This window comes from Rhinatrema bivittatum, unplaced genomic scaffold, assembly GCF_901001135.1.
Source record: "Rhinatrema bivittatum unplaced genomic scaffold, aRhiBiv1.1, whole genome shotgun sequence".
NCBI classification, from domain to species: Eukaryota; Metazoa; Chordata; class Amphibia; order Gymnophiona; family Rhinatrematidae; genus Rhinatrema; species Rhinatrema bivittatum.
The window spans coordinates 575793-602909 of NW_021820411.1; the positions used below are offsets into that span (position 1 = coordinate 575793).

At 49.8% G+C, this 27117-nt stretch overlaps 1 protein-coding gene across 1 annotated transcript in view; it reads left to right on the forward strand.

The window, feature by feature from the left end:
• VSIG1 (V-set and immunoglobulin domain containing 1) overlaps positions 1-20140 on the forward strand; it is a gene marked incomplete at its 5' end in the record, with an annotated part of 194121 nt that extends 173981 nt beyond the window's left edge. The window contains 5 exons of the mRNA XM_029586037.1: positions 258-456; positions 10634-10789; positions 13664-13783; positions 18047-18179; positions 18890-20140. Of these exons, the coding sequence (XP_029441897.1) occupies positions 258-456; positions 10634-10789; positions 13664-13783; positions 18047-18179; positions 18890-19103 (822 nt within the window). The remainder of the gene's footprint in view (positions 1-257; positions 457-10633; positions 10790-13663; positions 13784-18046; positions 18180-18889) is intronic.
• Between the last annotated feature and the right edge of the window lie 6977 nt (positions 20141-27117).

Here is a 27117-nt window from a genome sequence, read left to right on the forward strand (position 1 = left end):
GTTAACATCGTATAAGCACAGCATGGGTTAGTTATTTTTCCATATATGGATCACCTTGCACTTGTGCACATTATATGCTGCCCTGCTGTGGCCCGCTTTGAGCTCTCTAGTTGGAAAGCATGACATGAATGGTGATGAAGAGCAGGTGTAAATAATATACCAGATGGTCCTGAAACGATGATACTTTGGCAAGCACAACATTTTCATATTCCCCTTGCTCCTCTCTTTTTTTCACGCTATGCAATTTTGTGTTGCAGGTGTATTATAGTGGCAAAGGATTCTCTGAAGCATTTGGGAACTTTAAGGGCAGAGTCACAAATGCAACCAACCCAGAAAATGCCTCAATTACAATCTCCAACTTGCAATCCGAAGACTCGGGACTGTATATGTGTGACGTTACCAACCCGCCTGACTTTTCAGGAAATAATATAGGAAAAGTCCAACTAATCGTCACTGGTATTTATGTTTTTGCTGCTACTTTTCAGTTCTTTTGTGTAATTATAATATAATCCCATCCTCTAGGGCTAGATTTCACGCAAACATGGTCGACCCATGAAGAAAGCGTGATGCAACCCTGTGAGCGCATCAACGCAAAGCTGAGACGCCCAGGACCTAGGGCCATCAGAAAGGATGGGCACGCAGGGCAAGCATTCAGGGTGCCAAGCCGGAGTGAAGGGAAGGGGACCATGGAAAGCAACACTTGCCCTGGGCACTGTTTGTCCAATGCCTATTAGGCTTGCTGTTACTGGCTGCATTGTTCCCCACAAACAGAGGTTTGACAGGGGCTCACAATAGGAAGTATGAGAAAATTCTTCTTTCCAGCGAGGGCAGTGGAATAGCCGACTGACAGAAGTGATGGTAACCAAATTACGGCAGGATGTAAGTATGCTTAGGACAGAGAGGGCGGTGGGAGAGTGATAAGTAAAGGAAATTGCGATGCCTGCATGTTGGACTAGTTATGGAAACCTGTACGCTCCATTATACGAAGCAATAGAGGGCCACGAGGGGAAGACATCAAAGTCGACTTCCACACAGCAGGAGTCCGGCTGGGTCACGCTCTCAAGGAGGAGCTAGCAGCAAGGTTAGGCAGCATGAAATGTCAGCAAGGCCCTGGTACATTCTCCGATATAACCGGGGGAGGTGGCAAGTTACCTAGCATGGGCCTGCAGGCTGACTTGGCTCTGTTTCCCAGCTAAAGACAAAAGGAGGAGGACTGATTTCCTGCAGGCGGTCGAGCTTGTGCAGCTGACGGCTGGGAGAGAGGCTCAGTTAGAAGAGCTTAGGCAGGGATAACCGGTCCTTATCTGCTGACATCCACTAGGTTGGCTAGGGAGGGACAGGCATTATCATTGACATCACTCGCTGACTGTGTGTAGCAACCAGATCTGCAGAAGGTGCTGCAAGCATGGGAATAAAGATTTTTAACAAGCCAGAGAAGTAATGGCTACCAGCAAGGCACTGGTATCATGCACTAGTAATTGCACCCAGCAACTGCCCATGTGTACAATGGCTCGGTGCCCAGCCGTATCTGAAGTGCAGCACAGCACAGGTACATGGCACTTACTGTGCAATCTGTATGCAGAGCTGGGCAGAAACAAACACTGATAAAGACATGGAAAAAGGAGGGTTCTGAATACACACAAGGGATGTGGGTTAAAAGCAACCTGCCCCAGCTTTTCACCGTTGGCTTAATCTACCTTCTCCAATGCTTCCATTGGTACAACAGAAATTATCATTAAACAGTAAAGATATAGAAAGTGAATTCACTTTTCACAGCTTTGTGTGTTACCTGTGTAACCTCTTGGGGAGGGGAGGGGATTTTTCTATTGTTTAAGGGTTGTACTTTCCATCTTTTGTGTGGGTCCTATAGATATGGTGGTTGACCTGATGGGGACAGCCTGCTACAGACCCCGATCCTTTTGCTCCCCAATCTATGGATAGGAAGACTGTCCCCTCACTCCCCTCAATATCCATAAGATGAAGCTGGCTAAGTAATGAACACTGACGCACGATATTTTATTTTCTGGCTGTTCATTGATTGGACAGGCCTGGCCAGCTCCTGGGTTGCCTGTGACAATGTGGGCTTCAGGCTTGGCTACAGGCAGCCTCCAACTGTTTGTGACCAGGTGGGGCTAGCAGGGGGGGAAGGGAGGGCAATGGGTTGGACTCTTTTCTTTGGTTTGATTGCTCCACTGGGAACTTAGGGCTGATTTGTTGCACGGGTCCTGTCAATCTGGGTTTTTTTCTTTCTTTTGTATTTCGGGTCACTCCCACCCTCCCTCTGGGGTTTGTGCTTGCCATGAGTTTGTCCCTTGCTTGCTGATCGGAGCTGGTTCAGGGTGAGGGTGGTGTTACCCGAGCGGAGCTTGGATGGATTGGCCGGGAGGGCCGATCAATGGTCCATCAGGTTGAAGGGAGGAGTGGCGGGTTTAGTTGCACCCGTGTGAGCGCCTTGCTGGGTTGCGTTAGGCGCCCTACGAGGTGGCAGTTGTGCCACTGCTGGATGCCCTCAGGCTGGTAGCCTGGGGTGGGCTTCTTGCTGGGATTGTGGCAATGAGTTATGTGTGTGCTCGGGTACGTGTATTGATGTTTTGTAATAAATCTGTGGCCCTTTGACTCCAGCAATTGTTGGTTATGAGGAGTTCACTCAGTGTAAAGAGAGAGGGTAGAAGTGGCTCAGTGGTGATGGCGATGCACAAGAAACCAAACAAGTCAGAAAAAATCATGGGCATCCCTACAGTGAATGACCTGAAGGGGCCACCATCTTGTTCTCTTCACTGCCTTTTCTCTCCCTCAGCCGTATGAGAAGGCTCCCCCCCACTACCGAAACTCCATCCAATGGGCACACAGATTCCATGCCAGTAAATTCACCGTCCCTTTTCCCAGGCCTCTGCTCACAGTCCACATCGGTCCACATCCCATTTATAGCCAGTACCATCCTTCCAGGCTGGTTTTCCCCGGACACAGCACTGATAAGCGCTTCTGGATACAATACCTCAGTGCCACCGTTCCTTCCCTCTCAGAGCATCCTGCGCTGCCCCTTCCCGGGGAAATCCCCACTCTGGCCACTGACCTCAGTTTCCGGACCCCACACACCCTGCAGGGCAGTTACTGACCCCTCCCGCACGTCTCCAGCTGCCACTCCAGTACTCCTGAAGGTGAATGGCTACCCCCTCCTCCACCTGGAGGGTCCCTGGGACTTCTGTGTGGTCACCTAACCGGAGGACCCCACGTCCCGTCCTATACAAGGGAGAAAAGGGCAAAAGCCCACAAAATCCCCACTCTTTTACATCTCCCACTTTAAACTTGGGATCCACTAGGAAGCCCATCCAAACCTTAAAGGAAAAGACACACATGTTTTCCCCAAACACATTACATTGGCTTACCCAATGCTCACTTTATCTATTTTATTTAGATTTATATTCCACTTATCACAGCACTTCAAAGTGGATTACATTCAGGTACTGTGGGTATTTCCCTATCCCCAGAGGGCTCACAATCTAAGTTTGTACCTGAGGCAATGGATGGTAAAGTGACTTGCCCAAGGTCACAAGGAGCGACAGCAGAACCCTGACCCTGGTCTCCTGGTTCATATCCATCCGCTCTAACCACTAGGCTACTCTGTTACGCGCCCCACCCGCGGTCATCTCGCGCTCGGGACCGCTCACCTTCGGGGTCACACAGCGGGTCCCAGTCCTATCTTCCTCGCGAGCCCAGCTAGGCCCCGGCGTACCGCAGCGGCAGTCACCGGGCCTTCGGTCACACTCCTGGCCCCACGCCGGGCCTCAGTGTCCCAGCAGCTAGCCACGCCCCTAAGCATGCACGTGCGCGGACCAGCAGCCCTGATATGGGTTCCAGGACGGGGCCTAGCTCCGTGGCGCACCCTGATTGAATGGATGTTAAAAGGAAGTTCCTGGCCTCACTTCCTTGCCTTGGCAATCAGGTCAGTTTCTTCCTGAGATTGCCCTTGCTCGTGTTCCTGCTTGCCTGTTCCTAGTCTTATTCCAGGATCCTTTCGTTCCACTTCCGTTCCTTCTTGTTCCTGCTTCTTTGCCCTGCTTGTTCCTGTCTTTGTTGTTCGTCTTCCTGGTCTTACCTCGGACTGCCTTTCTGGTAAAGACCTCAACCTGTTCCTGACCTGCCTGCCTGCCAAAGACCTCAACCTGTTCCTGACCTGCCTGCCTGCCAAAGACCTCAACCTGTTCCTGACCTGCCTGCCTGCCAAAGACCTCAACCTGTCCCTGACCTGCCTGCCAAAGACCTCAACCTGTTCCTGACCTGCCTGCCTGCCAAAGACCTCAACCTGTTCCTGACCTGCCTGCCTGCCAAAGACCTCAACCTGTTCCTGACCTGCCTGCAAAAGACCTCAACCTGTTCCTGACCTGCCTGCCTGCCAAAGACCTCAACCTGTTCCTGACCTGCCTGCCTGCAAAAGACCTCAACCTGTTCCTGACCTGCCTGCCAAAGACCTCAACCTGTTCCTGACCTGCCTGCCTGCCAAACACCTCAACCTGTTCCTGACCTGCCTGCCTGCCAAAGACCTCAAGCTGTTCCTGACCTGCCTGCCTGCCAAAGACCTCAACCTGTTCCTGACCTGCCTGCCTGAGACCTCAACCTGTTCCTGACCTGCCTGCCAAAGACCTCAACCTGTTCCTGACCTGCCTGCCAAAGACCTCAACCTGTTCCTGACCTGCCTGCCTGCCAAAGACCTCAACCTGTTCCTGACCTGCCTGCCTGCCAAAGACCTCAACCTGTTCCTGACCTGCCTGCCAAAGACCTCAACCTGTTCCTGACCTGCCTGCCTGCCAAAGACCTCAACCTGTTTCCTGACCTGCCTGCCAAAGACCTCAACCTGTTCCTGACCTGCCTGCCTGCCAAAGACCTCAACCTGTTCCTGACCTGCCTGCCAAAGACCTCAACCTGTTCCTGACCTGCCTGCCTGCCAAAGACCTCAACCTGTTCCTGACCTGCCTGCCTGCCAAAGACCTCAACCTGTTCCTGACCTGCCTGCCTGCCAAAGACCTCAACCTGTTCCTGACCTGCCTGCCAAAGACCTCAACCTGTTCCTGACCTGCCTGCCTGCCAAAGACCTCAACCTGTCCCTGACCTGCCTGCCAAAGACCTCAACCTGTTCCTGACCTGCCTGCCGCCTGTCAAAGACCTCAACTTGTTCCTGACCTGCCTGCCTGCCAAAGACCTCAACCTGTTCCTGACCTGCCTGCCTGCCAAAGACCTCAACCTGTTCCTGACCTGCCTGCCTGCCAAAGACCTCAACCTGTTCCTGACCTGCCTGCCTGCCAAAGACCTCAACCTGTTCCTGACCTGCCTGCCAAAGACCTCAACTTGTTCCTGACCTGCCTGCCAAAGACCTCAACTTGTTCCTGACCTGCCTGCCTGCCAAAGACCTCAACTTGTTCCTGACCTGCCTGCCAAAGACCTCAACCTGTTCCTGACCTGCCTGCCAAAGACCTCAACCTGTTCCTGACCTGCCTGCCAAAGACCTCAACTTGTTCCTGACCTGCCTGCCTGCCAAAGACCTCAACCTGTTCCTGACCTGCCTGCCAAAGACCTCAACTTGTTCCTGACCTGCCTGCCTGCCAAAGACCTCAACCTGTTCCTGACCTGCCTGCCAAAGACCTCAACTTGTTCCTGACCTGCCTGCCAAAGACCTCAACCTGTTCCTGACCTGCCTGCCAAAGACCTCAACCTGTTCCTGACCTGCCTGCCAAACACCTCAACCTGTTCCTGACCTGCCTGCCAAACACCTCAACCTGTTCCTGACCTGCCTGCCTGCCAAACACCTCAACCTGTTCCTGACCTGCCTGCCTGCCAAAGACCTCAACCTGTTCCTGACCTGCCTGCCAAAGACCTCAACCTGTTCCTGACCTGCCTGCCAAAGACCTCAACTTGTTCCTGACCTGCCTGCCAAAGACCTCAACTTGTTCCTGACCTGCCTGCCTGCCAAAGACCTCAACTTGTTCCTGACCTGCCTGCCAAAGACCTCAACCTGTTCCTGACCTGCCTGCCAAAGACCTCAACCTGTTCCTGACCTGCCTGCCAAAGACCTCAACTTGTTCCTGACCTGCCTGCCTGCCAAAGACCTCAACCTGTTCCTGACCTGCCTGCCAAAGACCTCAACTTGTTCCTGACCTGCCTGCCTGCCAAAGACCTCAACCTGTTCCTGACCTGCCTGCCAAAGACCTCAACTTGTTCCTGACCTGCCTGCCAAAGACCTCAACTTGTTCCTGACCTGCCTGCCAAAGACCTCAACCTGTTCCTGACCTGCCTGCCTGCCAAAGACCTCAACTTGTTCCTGACCTGCCTGCCAAAGACCTCAACCTGTTCCTGACCTGCCTGCCTGCCAAAGACCTCAACTTGTTCCTGACCTGCCTGCCAAAGACCTCAACCTGTTCCTGACCTGCCTGCCAAAGACCTCAACCTGTTCCTGACCTGCCTGCCAAAGACCTCAACCTGTTCCTGACCTGCCTGCCTGCCAAAGACCTCAACCTGTTCCTGACCTGCCTGCCAAAGACCTCAACCTGTTCCTGACCTGCCTGCCAAAGACCTCAACCTGTTCCTGACCTGCCTGCCGCCTGTCAAAGACCTCAGCCCGTTCCTGACTGGTCTGCCTGTTCTTCGACCCTCTGACCTCTGGATCTTGACCCTTGCTTCGTTGACCACTCCTCAGACTGATTCTTGGACTTGACCTTGCTCGCCTGACCTTGCTTGATTCTGGCTCTGTCCCTAGCCTTGTCATCACCAATACTCTTCTGGTTCGCTCTCCTCCATCCTGTTTCCAGCCTCGAACCCGATAGTGCTCTTCCGGTCCCTGTGGGCACGCCGGACTCAGGAGACCTTGCGAAGCCCACCTAAGTCCCAGCTGCCCGGGTCCCTACGAGCTCCTGGGGGGGACCTCGGGCTTCCAGTGGTGAAGATCTACACTGCCTCTGTCTCCTTCAGTGCTCAGCCCCCTGTGGTCAGTTCCCCTACTGCCTCAGGCCAGGGGTCCACCCCCGAGCGCAACATACTCCTCCACTCCACTTATTAAGAACTGCCACCATTATTACAATTATTTAAAACATTTCTTTCTCCCACCACTACATGCCTCAAAATTTCCAGGGGTCTTCCCCACCCTGAGCCCCCTGCAACCCCAGGCTCAAACAGGCACAAAGGGGCAGCTCCCTATACCCGTACGCTCACTGCTGCCTGTACTTTGCGGCAGGAGGAGTTCTTTGTGTAGGTGGCAGTATATGCACAGGAAGGTTTATTGTGAGATACCCGTGGCAGTATAGGCACAGGAAGGTTTATTGTGAGATACCCGTGGCAGTATAGGCACAGGAAGGTTTATTGTGAGATACCCGTGGCAGTATATGCACAGGAAGGTTTATTGTGAGATACCCGTGGCAGTATATGCACAGGAAGGTTTATTGTGAGATACCCGTGGCAGTATATGCACAGGAAGGTTTATTGTGAGATACCCGTGGCAGTATAGGCACAGGAAGGTTTATTGTGAGATACCCGTGGCAGTATATGCACAGGAAGGTTTATTGTGAGATACCCGTGGCAGTATATGCACAGGAAGGTTTATTGTGAGATACCCATGGCAGTATAGGCACAGGAAGGTTTATTGTGAGATACCCATGGCAGTATAGGCAGAGGGAAGTTTATTGTGAGATACCCGTGGCAGTATATGCACAGGAAGGTTTATTGTGAGATACCCGTGGCAGTATATGCACAGGAAGGTTTATTGTGAGATACCCATGGCAGTATATGCACAGGAAGGTTTATTGTGAGATACCCATGGCAGTATAGGCACAGGAAGGTTTATTGTGAGATACCCGTGGCAGTATATGCACAGGAAGGTTTATTGTGAGATACCCATGGCAGTATATGCACAGGAAGGTTTATTGTGAGATACCCGTGGCAGTATATGCACAGGAAGGTTTATTGTGAGATACCCGTGGCAGTATAGGCAGAGGGAAGTTTATTGTGAGATACCCGTGGCAGTACAGGCACAGGGAAGTTTATTGTGAGATACCCGTGGCAGTATATGCACAGGAAGGTTTATTGTGAGATACCCGTGGCAGTATAGGCACAGGAAGGTTTATTGTGAGATACCCGTGGCAGTATATGCACAGGAAGGTTTATTGTGAGATACCCGTGGCAGTATATGCACAGAAAGGTTATTGTGAGATACCCGTGGCAGTATAGGCACAGGAAGGTTTATTGTGAGATACCCGTGGCAGTATATGCACAGGAAGGTTTATTGTGAGATACCCGTGGCAGTATATGCACAGGAAGGTTTATTGTGAGATACCCGTGGCAGTATAGGCAGAGGGAAGTTTATTGTGAGATACCCGTGGCAGTATATGCACAGGAAGGTTTATTGTGAGATACCCGTGGCAGTATAGGCAGAGGGAAGTTTATTGTGAGATACCCGTGGCAGTATAAGCACAGGAAGGTTTATTGTGAGATACCCGTGGCAGTATAGGCACAGAAAGGTTTATTGTGAGATACCCGTGGCAGTACAGGCACAGGGAAGTTTATTGTGAGATACCCGTGGCAGTATAGGCACAGGAAGGTTTATTGTGAGATACCCGTGGCAGTATATGCACAGGAAGGTTTATTGTGAGATACCCGTGGCAGTATAGGCAGAGGGAAGTTTATTGTGAGATACCCGTGGCAGTACAGGCACAGGGAAGTTTATTGTGAGATACCCGTGGCAGTATATGCACAGGAAGGTTTATTGTGAGATACCCGTGGCAGTATAGGCACAGGAAGGTTTATTGTGAGATACCCGTGGCAGTATATGCACAGGAAGGTTTATTGTGAGATACCCGTGGCAGTATATGCACAGAAAGGTTTATTGTGAGATACCCGTGGCAGTATAGGCACAGGAAGGTTTATTGTGAGATACCCGTGGCAGTATATGCACAGGAAGGTTTATTGTGAGATACCCGTGGCAGTATATGCACAGGAAGGTTTATTGTGAGATACCCGTGGCAGTATAGGCAGAGGGAAGTTTATTGTGAGATACCCGTGGCAGTATATGCACAGGAAGGTTTATTGTGAGATACCCGTGGCAGTATAGGCAGAGGGAAGTTTATTGTGAGATACCCGTGGCAGTATAAGCACAGGAAGGTTTATTGTGAGATACCCGTGGCAGTATATGCACAGAAAGGTTTATTGTGAGATACCCGTGGCAGTACAGGCACAGGGAAGTTTATTGTGAGATACCCGTGGCAGTATAGGCACAGGAAGGTTTATTGTGAGATACCCGTGGCAGTATATGCACAGGAAGGTTTATTGTGAGATAGCAGTCTGCTGAAAATGCCTGCCTAGCTTCTGCTCAGTCCAGCACCACAGCTTCCATGGCTGCTTCTGCTCTAAAATATTAAGAAAAAACATACTAAAATCTTTGAATTAGGGGTTTATTTTCATGAGCTACATGATATGATTTTGGCTGTGTCTTTAAATTATACACTTTTTCCAGCCTTGTTGAACGATCTATTCAAGCATTCAGGCAATGATTTTATGTTTAAAAATAAGTGCTTTACTTAATACCTCAGTAAGCCGTAGAGAAGGCTATTTTTGAGAATGCCAGGTACACACTTTCTCTTGTCAGAGAGGATTAAAATCTAATATTATGGTGGGCAAAGTTACCATCTGGAAATATGGAACTTTAGAAAGTAAAATCTGTTAATAGTGTACCATAGCTTTATATCTGATGGCACTGTCCATTACGAGATACACGCATCCTACTTTATAAAGGGTTCCCATGGGCACAGAATAAAATAAAGGAAAATCCAAAACAACCTGCATACTAAGTCTTTCCCCCTAAGAATATTCTAGCATTAAGCCATTCAAGTAGCACTCAGGCCCATACAGTACAGTGCGCTCCGGCGGAGTGCACTGTTAACCCGCGTTTGGACACGCGTTTTCGACGCGCTAGCTTTACCCCTTATTCAGTAAGGGATAATAGCGCGTCGAAAACACATGTCCAACCCCCCCGAAACTAATAACACCCGCAACATGCAAATGCATGATGATGGCCCTATTAGTTATTCCCGCGCGATACAGAAAGTAAAATGTGCAGCCAAGCGATATTAAGTTGGAGGCCCCAAAAGTTAAAAATAATTTTAAAAAAATAATTTAAAATTGGCCCACGGCTTGAAAACCGGACGCTCAATTTTGCCGGCGTCCGGTTTCCGAACCCGTGGCTGTCAGCGGGTTTGAGAACCGACGCCAGCAAAATTGAGAGTCAGCTGTCAAACCCGCTGACAGCCGCTGCTCCTGTCAAAAAAGAGGCGCTAGGGACGCGCTTTTTACCGCTGGCCCTAATTTGAATAATTTTATTTTCTGAATCGCGCGCACAGGAGAGTGACCTGAGCAGGCAGCGGGAGAGCAGGCGCTCGCCCGCTCTCCCGCGATTTTTACTGTATCGGCCTGACTGTAAGCTTAACCTTGGTCCCTTGGCTTTAACACAGTCTAAAAATGATGAGATGGTTTCTGTTCTGCTTTTTACGTGCCTGTGACTTCCTTCCAAGTGCCTGAATCCATCTTGAAGTGGTGGAGAACAGTAGCAATGGTGACTGGCATGGGTCTTAATATTTCCCTCTTTCATATCCTTCAGTTCCCCCTTCAACGCCGCACTGCAGCATCAGAGGAGCTGTTGAAACCGGTCACTATATCACCCTCGAATGCTTCTCCAGGGATGGAGTGCCCCCTCCTACCTACCAGTGGAATAAAGTAGTAGGAGCTGAACTCAAGCCCACACCACCAGAAATGAGTGAGTAACAACCCTTAAAGCACTGTATGTAGTGCTTAGGAGCCTCATGTTATATGGTTATTGATTGTTTTGTTTGCATTGAATGTTTTTGTTATTGTTTCTTTATTCATGTGTTGGTGCTGGTACTGCTGCAGTTTGGCTGTTCCTTGCTTGGAGCATTTACTGAATAAGCAAGCGAGACACAGGTTTAACTATTAAATAAAGTGATCTGCTGGGAGCTTCTCTTTCAATTCATTTTTGAGCGTGAAGAGCATCTCCCTGAGTAACAGATCGACAGTGCATCACCGACTGTCACAGTGGCAACAGCTAAGAAACGGTCAGTTTTTGCTTGGCAGCTTAAACAAACTTGTTGCTGGGCCCTTTTTCTATTTCAGTTTTTATTCCGTTCCTGGGGAGATATTAGTCCAGAATTTCCAGTGCACATCCCATTTAACTGCTTCTATTTCTGACGTACTGAGCCTTAGCAAAAGCCCCAGTGAAGAGAATACGCCAGTACCTGTAAGCAGAGGCTTAGCATAAAAGGCCCAGGAAAGCAGAGCTTTTGCAACAGGAAACCTGGTCAGAAGAGGAGCCATAAAGCCTCCAGTACAGTGGTTCCCAAACCTGTCCCGGAGGACCCCCAGCCAATCGGGTGTTCAGCATATGCACAATGAATTTGCATGAGATACATTTGCATGCAATGAACACAGTACATGCAAATCCTTCTCATGCATATTCATTGTGCATATTCTGAAAACCCGACTGGCTTGGGGGTCCCTCAGGACAGGTTTGGGAACCACAGCTCTAATATCCTTGCTTCCAGTCCTGTGTTCTGCTCACTGGCAGGCGACAGCGTCTGTGCACAAGATCTATTCATGTCACAGATAAAAGATGTTCTGATATTTGGAAATGAACACACATAAGGCCAAAATTACAAAAGAAAACAAAATGTGGCTCTCGTTGAGCTCTACGTACAATGTGGGGTGCAAATCCTAACTCTCCTTTGGCCAGACTAAACCTGTTCCCTAACTTACAGGCTGATTCAGTAAAAACGCGGGAGAGCGGACGAATGCCCGCTCTCCTGGCGCGCGCACCGGCCACTCGCCGGTGCGCGCGATTCAGTATTCAAATTAGGTGGTGCAGTAGAAACGGTGAAAAGGAGGCACTAGGGACACTAGCGCATCCCTAGCGCCTCCTTTTGACCCGGAGCGGCGGCTGTCAGCGGGTTTGACAGCCGCCGCTCAATTTTGCCGGCGTCGGTTCTCGAGCCCGCTGACAGCCATGGGCTCGGAAACCGGATGCCAGCAAAATTGAGCGTCCGGTTTTCAGCCCGACAGCCGCCGGCCCAATTTAAATTTTTTTTTTCTTTTACTTTTTACACCCTTCGGGACCTCCGACTTAATATCGCCATGATATTAAGTCGGAGGGTGCAGAAAAAAGCAGTTTTTACTGCTTTTCTGTGCACTTTCCCGGTGCCGGCAGAAACTAGCGCCTACCTTTGGGTAGGCGCTAGTTTCTGAAAGTAAAATGTGTGGCTTACTGAATCGCGTGGGAATACCTAATAGGGCCATCAACATGCATCAACATGAGGGCGCTATTAGGTGCTGCGGGTTGGACGCGCGTTTTCCTCCCCTTACTGAATAAGGGGTAAGGGAAAACGTGCGTCCAAGGGCAGGTTGAAAGGCCGTGCCTCCTATTTATTATCGCTGCGATATTAAGTAGGAGGAAAAAGTAAACAAATTTTAAGCCAAAAAAAAACAAAACGCCAGCAATCAGGTGCAGGAAACGGATGCTCAATCGAGAAGCGTTTTCCTAACTACTGCTGACAGCCGACGCCCTCGGGCTCTCCTTGCTAATGCGACCCCCTAATTTAAATATTGCATGGTGCCCCCAGGGGGTGCCTGGGGACGCATTAAGAAAGCGGGCGCTGACTGTTCAGCTTTCTGCACCAAAGTATTGCATCGGCCCCAAAGCAAACAAGCAAAAGGCAGACAGAAAAAGAGGCAAGGAGACACTGCAAGTCTCACCCATTCTTCCCTATAGGTAGAGGTTAAGCATGATTTAGGTAGAGATTAAGTAGTTAAAATGTAAATGGAAGGAGGACCATTTGGGACCAACATCTCAACTGGGTGCTCACCCACTGAAAAAAAAACCCCCAAAAATCCCCAAACAAATAAAATCCGGTGATTTAGATTAATGAGCTCTCAGCTCAGGTGTAGCAGGGCTCTGGTTGTGGGTGCTGCTTTACCTAAAGATGACTCCCCTGGTCCCAATGCTAGCACTTTCCAGTCCTTTGCACACCCTTTATTCCAAAATCAGTAAAGGTATAAGAACTAAAATAGAATCACAACAAAACATAAGGCGATAGGATTAGCGCCTCTACAACGCACGTCCAACGTGGAGTGAATCTAATAGCGCTCATCACATGCAACTGCTTTTCTGTACCGCCTCCTACTTAATATCGCTGCAATATTAAGTAGGAGGAAAAAGTAAAGTTTTTGTTTCGGCCCGTGTGCGTGTATCACGTGAACTGTGTGTACGCGCGCACACACGGGTGCCTTACCTGAACGCATGCGCACCGTCAGCTTTGCGCCTATACCTTCCGACTGCGAGATGCGCACGGGCCAAGCTCCTGCAAGGTGCCCCGGTGAATGGCTCCCGGCCACGGTCTTTCCATGCAGTGAGCGGACTTCAAACAGACTCCCGGCACCAAATCCCAGCCCTGGCCCCGACTGAGCTGGGCGGAAGGGGCCCGGGCCCAAACCGATAGATAAATAAATGTGGGAAACCTCCAGAGGCAAAGGGCTAAGACATGAAAAGCAGAACATTAAGCGGCGATGCGTCTTTGTGAGCGAGAGCACAACAGAAAAGCAAGCCTTGTATTTTCTGTTGTAGATTCCAATACAGGCGAGCTGATCATCGGCAATCTCAGTACTTTTGAGACGGGACATTACCGGTGCACTGCTACCAACAGCCTCGGCAATGCAACTTGTGAACTCGACTTAAGCACGGGAGGTAAGCAGGTTTCCATTTCTGCTATTAAATGGAGCTATCTCTTTTTCTTTTAAATATCAGGGTTTTCACTCCCTCCTCGAGTGCACTAGGTGGCAATAGTCATAGGCAGGCCAGTTCCAACCGTGCCCTAAAGCATCACCGTGCACTCCAGAGGAACACAACCCAGCAGCTCCAGTGAAGTAATTTAATGTACGTCTTAGGGCTGGGGAGCCGGCGTCCTTTTGTACATCCTCATGTGTGCAGAATCAGCTGCTGAGTAACTCTACATAGTAATGATAATCTTATTTATTTGACATTAATGTCACCACATCTTTCCTAGATTTTTCAAAATAGCAGCTTCCAAATGCCTGGACCTTGTTTCAGCCTTCATTGGGCCTGAATTGGAAGTGTATACTATGTATGGATGTGTGTTTTATATATATACAGTATCTATATATTTTTTTTACATTTCCCAGTATAAAAGGTGAGCAGCTATTTTGTCCTGGCCACATCTCCTTACTCTACACTACCTCCTTTTCTGGAGCTGTGCTTTAGCTCTTTGTACAATATTCAAACTCATCTCCTGATCGAGAAAACACCCCAGAAGTCCCTCTCGTAGCACATCCCAGTCTGCTGAGATTTGAAAGGGTGGGAGAGCTGCTGGCAGAGTTCTCCAAGGTGCATTTCAGCTTTAAATGGGGAAAGGGCCAGAAATTTGTCCAAGGCTTGGGGTTAGATCCTCGTTGAAGCCTGCGCTTCATTTGCTCTGACTGAATCAGTTCAGATGTTTCTGGTAACCCTTCAGCCGGAAAGGTAGGCAGAGGCACAGACCCCATGCCAAGACTCAAGGCTGCTTGGGTTTTCTTGCTGACCGGGCCTAAATTATTTCAAAGAAACCTATGTAATTTATAAGCATTTGATACTCTGCCTCTTCCTAACTGGTAATGTAGAAACATTCCCTTTGAAAGATATTCGCCAGGTTTGGCAAACAGGAAACTTTGGGGTAGATTTTCAAACCGCGCAATTTGGCGTACTTTTGCTGGCGCATCAGGCGCAAGCAAAAGTACGCGGGATTTTAGTACATACGCGCGTATCCGCTAAAATCCTGGATTGGCGCGCGCAAGGCTATCGATTCTGTATAGCCGGCGCACGCCGAGCCACGCAGCCTACCTCCGTTCCCTCCGAGGCCGCTCCGATTTCGGAGCGGCCTCGGAGGGAACTTTCTTTTGCCCTCCCCTCACCTACCTAACCCACCCTCCCGGCCCTGCCTAAACCCCCCCTTACCTTTGTCGGGGGATTTACGCCTCTCGGAGGGAGACGTAAATCCCCGCGCGCCAGCAGGCCGCTAGCGCGCCGGGACGCGACCTGGGGGCGGGTACAGAGGGCGTGGCCACGCCCCCGGACCGCCCCGGGCTGTAACCACGCCCCCCCCTCGCGAAACCCCGGGACTTACGCGAGTCCCGGGGTCTGCGCGCGCCGGTGCGCCTATTGAACATAGGCGCACCGGCGCGCAGGGCCCTGCTCGCCTAAATCCGCCCGAATTTAGGCGGATTTAGGCGAGCAGGGCTCTGAAAATCCACCCCTTTGCGTGGGCATCACATAGCCACAAGTGCATAGCTATGAATGAAAACAGTACAAGTGACAGCACGGCCCCAACAACCAATGGGGAAGCACTAATTGGCTAAATTTTGCAACTAGCATGTGCTGAAATGCTTCAGCCGGCTGACAACGCTGGGCTAAAATGACCAGCGCTATTTCTTTTTGTCCCGGGCTTACTCCCCCCCCCTTCCCACACCTTGCCAGCAAGCTATGCAGTAATCCAAACAGCCAGCAAAACTATATATATATATATATATATATATATATATATATATATATATATATATATATATATATATCCAGCCACTCCCCGCAAGTTACCTCGTTCAGATCAACAGGACCTCTTTATTATCAACCTCGCGTTTGTGCTTTTTAATAAATCGATCCCTAGCTGGGACAGGGGATGGATGTGAAGACAGAAAAGTAGATGAATGATTGAAAAAATATATTCTGCACTATTTATGTAGCATTAGGTCACTTCCTTATTGTGCTGCTTGTCATTTATTTGCAGAGTCAGACCCTCCCCTGTTGTAACAGTACTTTCAGTACTGCGTTCCTTTTGTACTGTGCTTGACTGTTCTTACTCTATTTACTGCACGCTGTGTCTCTTGTAGAACCCCTACCTGTCGTAACTGAGCTATTTATTTTATTTATTTGTTTTCGTATACAGACATTCGATGGAGATATCACATCGGTTCACATGTAACAGAACAGTAAATAAGGCATAGGCTGCTTATTTTTACAGGGGTAGATTTTCAAAAAGCGCGCCTTAGCGAACTTTTGTTGGCGCATCAGGCGCAAACAAAAGTACGCGGGATTTTAGTAGATACGCTAAAATCCTGGATCGGCGCGCGTAAGGCTGCCGATTTCGTGTAGCCGGCGCGCGCCGAGCCGCGCAGCCTGCCGCCATTCCCTCCAAGGCCGCTCCGAAATCGGAGCGGCCTCGGAGGGAACTCGCTTTCGCCCTCCCCTCACCTTCCCCTCCCTTCCTCTATCTAACCCACCCCCCCGGCCCTATCTAGACCCCCCCCTTACCTTTGTCGGGGGATTTACGCCTCCCGGAGGGAGAAGTAAATCCCCGCGCGCCAGCGGGCCTCTAGCGCGCCGAGACGGGACCCGGGGGCGGTTCCGGAGGACGCGGCCACGCCCCTGGACCGCCCCGGCCCGAAACCACGCCCCCGGGCCCGCCCCCGAACGCCGCGTCCCGCCCCGAAAACGCCGCGCCGATCGGCCCCGCCCCCGACACGCCCCCCTCGAAAAACCCCGGGACTTACGCGAGTCCCGGGGCTCTGCGCACGCCGGTATGCCTATGTAAAATAGGCGCACCAGCGCGCAAGGCCCTGCTCGCGTAAATCCGGGCGGATTTACGCGAGCAGGGCTCTTAAAATCCGCCCCACAGTGTAACTTAAAGAATAACTTAGAAAGGATAACTTAGAAATGTTAAATTACAGAGTAACTTAGAAAGGTTAACATTTTAAAATGTGATTTGGAAACATTTGGGAAACATTCATCTATTGCAGTGACTACTTACAATTGGGAACATCTAGGACAGGTGGTTGGGGACTGGGTATTGCAGGTGGGTCAGGAGAGAGGGGTGGCTTGCAAGATGGTAACAGGGTGACTTGGGGTGGTTAGCAGTTTACCATATGATGTGGTTTTACGGAGTAAAGGGTATTGGTGAGGGTGGGAAGGTTAACAGGGAGCTGGCTGATCCACTTGTGCCATGGGAGGGAGAGGTAGCTTGCGTGATGAATTCAAGGTTTAGGTGGAACATTCAACGGGAGTGCAGTCATGAAGGAGAGAGGATTTACTTACATGCAGTGGGAGGAGGCTTGGGCGAGGAGGGCTAAGTTTTGCTCTAGTTGGAGAAGTGTGAAATAAACGATCATGACGATTGATGATATATAAAGAAGGTAGAGGGTTATTTATATATAAAAGTGCATCAGCTTAGCTGTGGGACAGATGGTAACTGTGAATGCAAGATGTTAAAAGCGCATATAGCTGTGGTTGCAAAACAATGACTGTAAATATTAATCTAAAAATTGTAAAACCTGACAGAAAATTGTTTAATAAAAGGGCTAGATGTGACGCGTCTCCTTTAAGGAGGGTCTGGTGAAGCATCAGGGAAAGGGAATGGTTAGAATCCAAGGCATGTTAGAACCTTGGGCGGAAGAAGAGATGAGGAAAAGGTTGAACAGAGAGAATTTTACCGGGGAAAGTCAGGAACGGAATTTGTCTGAGGGGGATTTGCCCTGCCTGAAGCAAGACTAAATAATTCGGCTCCAAGGTCTCCTGCAGTTGTGCAAACGTTGCATCCCAATTTGGTGAACGGTGTTGGGTGGCAGTGCCGTGGGTGAAGTTGGAGTGGCCATTTCTACATGTGCCAAAATGTCTTTACATACGTCTTGCATTCATTTACCATCTGTCCACAGCTAAATGCTTGCCAAACACTATATCTATCCATCTTGATATATTTGCATGACAGTTGTTGATATTTGTCAAAACCCAACCATCTCTTCTTGAGGTCACCGATATTTTGGGTGACTCAAGCCTAAAGTGATTACTGTTTGAGAGCTAACCCTGCACCCGCTGGGCTGGAGGTTAGATATTCCCGATCATTGCAAACCTGGAGTCATAGGCCCTTGCTACTTTCTCTTCATTCAACACTGGCCTTCTACATTGCAGCTGGAGAAGGTATCATTGCTGCAGCAATCATTGGAGCCCTCCTCCTGGCCGCTATCATTTGTGCCATTGTCATCTTTCTAACCGTAAAGCTAAAGAAGAGTAAAAAGGAGAAATTTGCTGCCACTGAAATGAAGTAAGACTCTTTTTTTTTAAATGTAAAAACGTAACCATTTGTCTAAATTTAAATCTTGAAGCATCTTGATCGATTGCTATATTAATGCATGGGATCCATTCATTATCAGTGTCCTAAGTTCTAATGTAAATATCATGATATTTTCCCTGATGAGTGGAACTTTTGAAAGTTATTATTATTTTATACTCAAGTTGCTTAGTTGGGTTGTAATACCCATGTCTATGCCCAAAATGACTACCCGTTCTCTACACATGTCAACACCTACAGTCATTGCTAGCTCACCATCAGGGCTGGATTACAACAGGCTGAGGCCCTGACCTATCAGGTTTTAGAAGCCCCATAGCATTACCAATAAAAATGTAAAATGTGAAATTTAGTAAACTTTGTTTGTACCTAGAGACCCCTCATAAACTGAGGCCGTATTGTAGCGTATACCGATATCCGGCATTGTACATAAACGCCTGTGTTCATACGTACAATTGATTGCTAGCTCATTCTATACCTGTATTCACAATGATTACAGGCATAACCAGCCTCCGCCTATCACTGTCTGTGAACCATCTGCAACAGAATGTGTAGAAGCCAATGATAGCAAAGACTCTCATCTGTTAACTCATTATCACTCTTCCTGACACACGAAGTTCTCGTTGAATACACTTTTTTTCCTTTGATTAAAGTGATCATCATGGTTCTTCCCGACTTTATCCTAGGGCAGTGAATCAGACCCAACAAGAGAGCAGCCCCATGTATGGGAGTGGAGCGGCAGAACAGAGAGAGCCTGCCAGTGAAAGCTTGCTCGCAGCCCAGCCCGAGACAAAGGATTATACAGGGCACACCTACGAGGGGCAGCACGCTGAGCACGTCACTTCTGCCGTCATTGAAAACGGAGAGATGGAAGGAGAAGAAGCACCAGCCATGGCCTAAGCTTCAGCCAGATGCTTGCTCCTCTCTTGCAAACACAGATTTCATTACTCAGCATTTATTTGGTATTCTGTTGGTGAGGTGGCGCTGTTTACCTGAAAACAGAACAGAGCACATATGGAATATTACTGGAGAGCTCACCAGCATTTAACCCCTCTCTTTTTAGACATGTGTTAGGGTCTCCCAAAATGTTTAAAACAGTGCTAAGGCTCCTCCTGCTCTGAACACACTGAGATAGGTGACATGGCCAGAGGTGTTTTTTCTGGGGGAGTCAGTGGAGATTTGGAGTTAAAATTAAAAATTCCATTGTGAGACAGGCAATGCCCAGGGATTGCTACAGCTGCCAAGGAGATAGTTAATGACATTTTCTCTGTGTGTTAAAGAGAGGATATACCCTGCCCTCCCCCCCTTCTCCAGCACTCAGCTTTTATCATTCACACTTATCCCTTTCTGGATTAGTGTGAACAGGCTTAGGTCTCGTGTGTATTTAATACTTAAGGCTGACCTGCGGCCTCCTCGGAGGTAGAGCTTTGCACTGCCAAGAAAGAAACCCCCTTTGATTCCTGAGCCCAGCTTCCGTTCCACAGGCCTACCGGAGATGACGAGACTGCAGAGTCAGCCCCACAGTCCCTTAGGAGCTAGTAAAACTTCCTGAAGGAGTCACAGCTTGTGGCCCCTGGATGAGGACAAAATAATTACTAGGCTATCATGAGAGGGGGTAAAATTTCCAACTGGTTCCTAATGAAGGCTTATAGCAGAGGTCCCCAAATCTGGTGCTTGAGGCCTGTAACCCAGCCTGGTTTTCAGGATTTCCACAATGAAGATGCATGGGATATATTTCCCCTAGTGAAACCTCACATGGGATACTGAGCACAGTTCTGGAGACCCCACCTACAGAAAGATACAAACAGAACTGAGTGGGTCCACAGGGTGACTACTAAAATGGTCGGTGGTCTTCATTCTAAAGCATACGGGGATAGACTTAAAGATCAAAACATGTACACCCTAGAGGAAAGGTGAGATATGATAGGACATTCAGATATCTCTCAGGTTTCCATGCACAGGAGGAGAGCCTCTTTCAATGGGAAGGAGGCACTAGAATGAGGGGTCATGAGATGAGGGTGAAAGGGGGCAGACTCAGGAGTAATCTTAGAAAATATTTCTTTACAGAGAGGGTGGTAGATGTGTGGAGCAGCCTCCCAATGGAAGTGGTGGAGACAAAACCAGTAACTGAATTCAAGAAAACATGAGATAAGTACAGGGGGTCTCTACGGAAGTGAGGAGAATTATAATGCTAAATTAATTAATTGGATTGGCAATACGGTCTTTTTCTGCCATCCTGTTTCTATGGGTCTTGCCTCCACTAAACACAAATATATCTCATGCATCTTCATTGAGAACATTTCTGAAAAGCAGGCTGTAGTGTGGATCCCTGGCTTACAGCGTTGTAATCCCAGAAAGGGCTGATTCTGACTGAGCAGAAGCAAAGTGTCCTCCCCAAAATGCATTTAATTATTACAAAAACATTTCTTCAAATATAGCATTAGGCTACGTTTTGCCTCACCCTTCAAATTAACCACTGTAGCTGCAGTTTTCTGATTCATTTGCATTTCTAATTTTGTTGTATGATCCAGTAACGCTTTAGGGAAATTTCCCCGTGCGAGATCATAATGCAAACCTGTGCGAGGGCTGCACGCTTGAATGAAGTTTAATCCCCAGTGCCAGCTGCACACAGTATTAGGAGTAGCACTGCAGTCTCCAGGCGTTTATCAGCAGGATCGGCACAAGCTTTGGAAAAGAGAGGTGGCCAGCCACCATTCTTACACTTCTGCCCCCAGCCTTTCACCCTCACCTATTCTGCACTCCAGTGGTGGCAGCTTCTCCACTTGGCTTGGTTCGTGGCCCTTTCTCTTGCAATGGCTCCTCCATTCAGCCAGGCCCCAGTTCGGCTCCTCCAGCTGTAGCTCAAGCCCCACTTCTATCCTTGGCAGGAGCTGTAAAGCACCACATTTTAGGTGCCTAGGTCTTTTTGTTTTAGCCCTGTTTATTAGAATGAGGTTTTATGAGTGAGCGAGAAGGGAAATATACTGTACGTAAGCTTAAAACATAAACTGGCAGAAGCCAGTCAGGTGGGTCAGTGGAAGAGCTGCAAACAGCCAGGTGGGAAATCCAGCTTTCACTTCCAACCCTAGCTTGTGCTTCCAGGGGCAGCTGGGGCTGGGGATGCTGTGGGAGCAGCGTCCATGGCCCCCCAAGGGGCTAGAGTCAGGAAAAGAGAGAGCCAATTAGGCTCCACATTTTTACCCCATTGGATACAGGGACTTGTAGTTCTGATTTCCTGATTACAGTCCCCAAGAAAAAACAAGCCTACAAGTGCCTGCCTGCAGTGCAGTAAAAGCAGCATTGGGTCAGCCTGTCCTGAACAGCTGGAGGCAGCTGGCAGCCCTGCTGCCATTCTACAGCACCTGGGTAAGATGGACACAAAGCCCGCGGCGTTAGCTGCAAACAAAGGCTTATGGTGCTGTAGCCCCAGTTGGGGTTAACTCTGACTGAGCTGAAAGCCCAAACCAATAGATGAAAAGTGCTGGGCCGAAAGAACTAAAAAAAAATAAAAACAAAACACAACTAGGTGTCACCAAGGATCGCGGACAGGAGAGGAAAAAAAAAAGGTCAAGGACGAGTTATTTCCTGCCCTGCATCGTCTTCGGCGTTTGGAACTTTTCTTGAAAGAAGTTAATTGCAAAAGATCTTTCTGCCCAGGTACTTTCCTACATTAAAGCCCTAATTTTAAAAAACCCACGCGCACAAAAACTGGGGGATACGTGTATGGCCAGGCCGTGCACATATAGGAAAATTGGGTCTTACCTGCTCATTTTCGTTCCTGTAATACCACAGATCAGTCCAGACCCCTGGGTTATGCACTCCCACCAGCAGATGGAGGCAGAGAACAAAACTTTGAGGCCCTGCTATAAACCAAGTGTGCCACCTGCAGCTCCTCACCATTGATTAATACCCAAGCCAAGATACAATTAAAAAAAAACTATTAGAAACCCAATAAGGGCAAACAAGAAAAAAGGGTTGGATTCCCCCGAACCTGGAAACCCAGTTCCGGACCTTAGCCCATAACATTCAAAATGAATAGAGAAGATCCCTTCTAGACATCTGATATACAGCGGCTAACTACCAAGCAAGCCAGTCTTTCGGCAGTTCTACCAGGGCGGGCCTCTGGACTGGTATTACAGGAACAAAAATTAGCAGGTAAGACCCAAGTTTCCTTTCCTGGACATACCCAGATCAGTCCAGGCCAGTGGGATGTACCAAAGCCACACTACACCGGGCGGGAACCCGAAAGACCTGCTCTCAGAACGCTTTCCCCAAAAACTGCGTCCTCCAGTGCCCGTACATCCAAGTAGTAATGTCTTCTAAAGGTATGCATAGAGGACCAGACTGCGGCCCTACATATTTCTTCAGGAGATACCAACTGACACTCTGCCCAGGAAGCCGCCTGCACTCTCATAGAATGCGTTTTCAAACCAGCTGGACTGAGCCGACCCTTGCCAATGTAGGCCGAACAAATGGTCTCCTTCAACCAGTGAGCCAAGGAGGCCTTGGACTCCTTCTCTCCTTTTTTCAGACCCCCAAATAATACAAAAAGGTGGTCCAACTTCCAAAAGGAATTGGTGACTTTCAAACAACGGATCAGGACCCGGCGAACATCCAACAGGTGAAGGTCTCTACCCGACCATGAATCTCGAGACAAATCTGGAAAACGAGGCAATTCCATGGATTGATTCACATGGAAGGCAGGTACAACTTTAGGCAAAAAGGAAGGCACTGTACGCAAAGACACCTTATCAACTGAAATGTGTAGGAAAGGATCCCGACAGGAGAGAGCCTGCAGTTCTGAAATACGTCTAGAACAGCAAATGGCCACCAGGAAAACAGTCTTCAAAGTAAGGTCTTTTAGGGAGGCCCCTCACAATGGTTCAAAGGGCAGAGCACAAAACGCCCATAAAACCAGATTAAGATTCCAGTCCGGACACAACATACGAACCGGAGGGCGAAGATGCTTTACCCCTTTTAGGAAGCAGACAACATCCAGATGGCTGGCCAGGGGCTTGCCGCCTACACGGCCCCTGTGACACCCTAGTGCCAAAACCTGGACCTGGAGAGAATTATAAGCCAAGCCCTGCTGCAGAAAGGCCACTGAAAACGGCACTACGCCTTGCTGATCACAAAAGGCCTCAAACACTTTCTATACCCTGACATACACCATTGAAGTGGAAGGGCGTCTAGCCTGGAGGAGGGTGGAAATCACAGGTTCCGAATAACCCTTCATGCGTAACTGCCACCTTTCAAAAGCCAAGCCACGAGAGAGAAGTGATCCTCTCGATCCAAAAAGATGGGTCCTTGACGTAAGAGGTCTGGAAGATGGGACAGATGTAACAGACTATCTAACTGAATGAGGCCTGCAAACCAGGGATGCCGTGGCCACTCTGGAGCCACCAGGGCCACTGAACCTGGATGTTCCACTGTACACCAAAGAACCCGACCGATAAGAGGCCAAGGAGGAAAAGCATACAGGAGAATCTCGGTTGGCCACTTGCACACGATGGCGTCCAGTCTGACCGACCCGACCTCCTTCTTGCGACTGAAGAACCTTGTTGTCTTTGAATTGGCTTGAGTCGCCCTGAAATCCAGCTGGGAAGTCCCCCATCTGGCACAAATGTGATTCCAGGAACAATCGCCTCCAGACCTAGCAACCTTTGCAGAGTGTCCTCCACCATGGCCCGTTTGTTGTGGGAAATGCAGCGTAATTCCAGAAAAGTGTCCTTGAGAGGGCGAGAAAATTCTAAGGCGTCTCTTATTACTTCCAGCACCCACTGATCGGAGGTGATTTTGACCCACCCCTCATAAAACTGGAACAGCCTGTCCCCGACTGCTACACATGAGGAGTGGGTGGGTCTGATCTCATTGGGCAGGCTTACCGGCCCCAGCTCCTTGGCTGGAGCCGCAGACCTGTTGGATCCCCGAAAGGACTGCTGTTGAGTTGTGGACTGTCTGGAACCGGAGGAAGAAGGGGCACCCTTCCCGGACCTGAATCTCTGAGAATCCCGAAAATGGGCTGGCAGAGCGAAGGATTTTTGGAAAGGCTTCTTATCCTCGGGCAGCTTCTTACCCTTGGTGTCTCCCAGGGACTTCATAAGCTGGTCCAGATCCTCCCTAAAGAGAAGCTGCCCCTGAAAGGGAAGGTTACATAACTGAGATTTGGAGGATGCATCCGCCGCCCAGTTTCAAAGCCACAGCAGCCGCCTGGCCGCTACAGATGAAACCCTACTCCGGGCCGTGGTACGCACTAGAACATATAAGGCATCTGCCACATAAGTGACTCCCGCCTCCAGTCGGGTCGCCTGGGAAGGGGACAAGACCCCGGAGGAAGCCGGATCCTGAGGTTTTTGAGTCCATCACAAACAGGTGCGCTGCATCATGCTCGCACAGATCGCCACTCAAAGATGAAACCTCAAACAGGCATTTAAGGTGAAGCTTCATTTGCAATCCTGCACATCTCTTAGAGCAGCGGCTCCTGCCACCGGGATGGTAGTCCTCTTAGTGACCGCTGACACCGCTGCATCCACCTTAGGAGTCTTAAGGTGGTCCAAATGTTTCTCGAGCACTGGATACAGCTTAGCTATAGCCTGGCCGACCTTGAGGCCTGCCTCCGGAGAGTCCCATTCCCAGCTAATAAGCTTCTGAATTTTCTTCGGGATAGGGAAGGCGCTGGGCGGGCCCCGGAGCCCATCCAGGACTGGGTTAACACCCTTCCTATCGGATTCTTCCTGAGTGAGCTTCAGCCACAACTCCTCCAGCACCTGAGGGATAAGGGGTCGCAACTCCTTAAACAGATGAACCACACATTGATCGTCCCCTTCCGCTCCAGGCTCCACCTGAATCTGATCGTCCCTGCCAGTTTCTAGATTTGGGGAGAGAGTCTCATCCGGGTCTGCAGCAGCGTCCCCTTGTGGTCGATATCCCCACAGGCCATGGTAGCATGTGAGACCCGAGAGTCTGTGCACGATTTGGAGCACTTTGGGACCCCCCAATTTCCCTCCTGGGGTTTGCGCTTCACTGATTTCCTGGCCAAGAAGGCCTCATGCATGAGGAGCACGAACTCTGGCGAAAAACCAGCCAGGCCCGTCTCGTTGCCACTGGAATCAGATTTCGATTCCCTCATGTCTCCCTGACCCGGCTCCCGTACCTCGGGGGACAGTAGAGTGGGATCTTCCTGGGACTCCTTCCTGATAGTTGCAGCTGAGGTCGCAGGAGCCCTGCCCTCGAAGCTGCCACATGCGCGGCCTTCTTGGACTTTAACCCTTTAGAAGGGGAACCCTCTCCCCCCCCTGCAGCACAAGTGCACAGGGAGAGGGAATCCAAGTAGGCCGACCACACACCACAGGCCTCTACCAGAGGCTTTTCTGCCATTGGCGCAATGCAGCAAAGTCCCCAGGGTCCTCCCCGGGTGGGAAACAGCACCGTTGCAGAGATCACACGGGAAAAATGCGATTTCCCCAAAATGGTGCGTGCGCCAAAACTAACCCGGCACCGCCGAGCAGACGCACAGGGAAGGCAGCCGGCAGTGGAGAAAAACAAAAACAAAATGGCCCCTGTGCTCAAAATAGCTCAGCACCGCCGAGCAATCGCATGCAGGGAGGCTCCTACCCCAACCAGGAAAGGCCCTGTAAGAAAGCTGCCTGCTCCCCCCTCCAGAACCCTCCTGATCAAAGGGCTGACCAAAGAAATCAAAGGGAAGAAAAGTTTTTTTCTTTTTTTTAAACTTAACGAATCAATAAAAACAAAACTGCCCCAAAGGGGAAACTTCTCTGAGCCAGCAAACACCCAGAGGGAGGCTTCGGGACCAGTGAAGGAGCCAGTCCCCTGACTATAGGGGGACCCGGGACACTCGGGCTATCACTGCCAGGGGTATCCAACCCCTCGTTCGCCCGGCTCTACCTAAGGGAACCTGGCACCTTAGGGAGCAACCAACTCCAGAGAGCTCAGCCAAGAGCTGCAGTGTGATGCCCTTGGAGTGGTCTATGGCTGGGGTAGGACGCAGAACAGACCAGGCTGGAGAATGGACTGCGTTTCATCAGTTTATTTTCAAAAGTTCATAACAGAAGAGGAGCAAAATGGCTGCTTACCTCAGCAGACTGACAAGCAACAAAAATGTCCAGAACAAACACAGCATTGGATTACAGCTTCCTTCTTCTCCCTGGGGCCTCACTAACTCTCTCAGGGCCTCACCTTTGTTTCCCTTACCTCAGGGAAATGCCCCCACCCGAGGATCCCTTTCCTGTCTTAAGGTGGACCGGGCCAGATAGCTGGAGCCGGTCCATTAAGGCAGTCTGAGGCTTTCTATCATATATTCTTATCACATGCAGGTCTGCACTACCACCATCTGCTGGAGACAGAGAAATACTGAGGAGCTGCAGGGGGCACACTTGGTACATAGCAGTGCCTCAAAGGTTTGTTCTCTGCCTCCATCTGCTGGTGGGAGTGCATAACCCAGGGGTCTGGACTGATCTGGGTATGTCCACGAACTCCTGATCCGCGCAGAAGTGCTGGGCTTGGTGAAAGGGGCAGGGCGGGGTCAACCGTGTCCCGGGAAGTGTGCGCTGGCACGCGAAACTTACACCTGCTTGGAGAAGTGGGTAAGAGATAACAAAAGGGGGCGAGATGGCAGCGTGAACCGGATGGTCGTAAGCTGCGCTGACTACCTTGAGAAAATTTGCTAAGAAAAATGCTGGCCAAGAGAAATGGAAAGGTCCGTGTCTACCCCTCCAACAGCGCAGCGCTTAATTACATCCTACGCACCCGGGAAAGCAATAGTTCAGGGGGAGGAAGCCCCCGCTATGAAGGTCGGTGAAGGAGCATCAACGTCGGTGGGGGAGATCACCCTAAGTCCCCCGGATCCTCGCTTTCCTATGGCGATTACTTCCCGTCTTCACACTGGCTGCTGCGT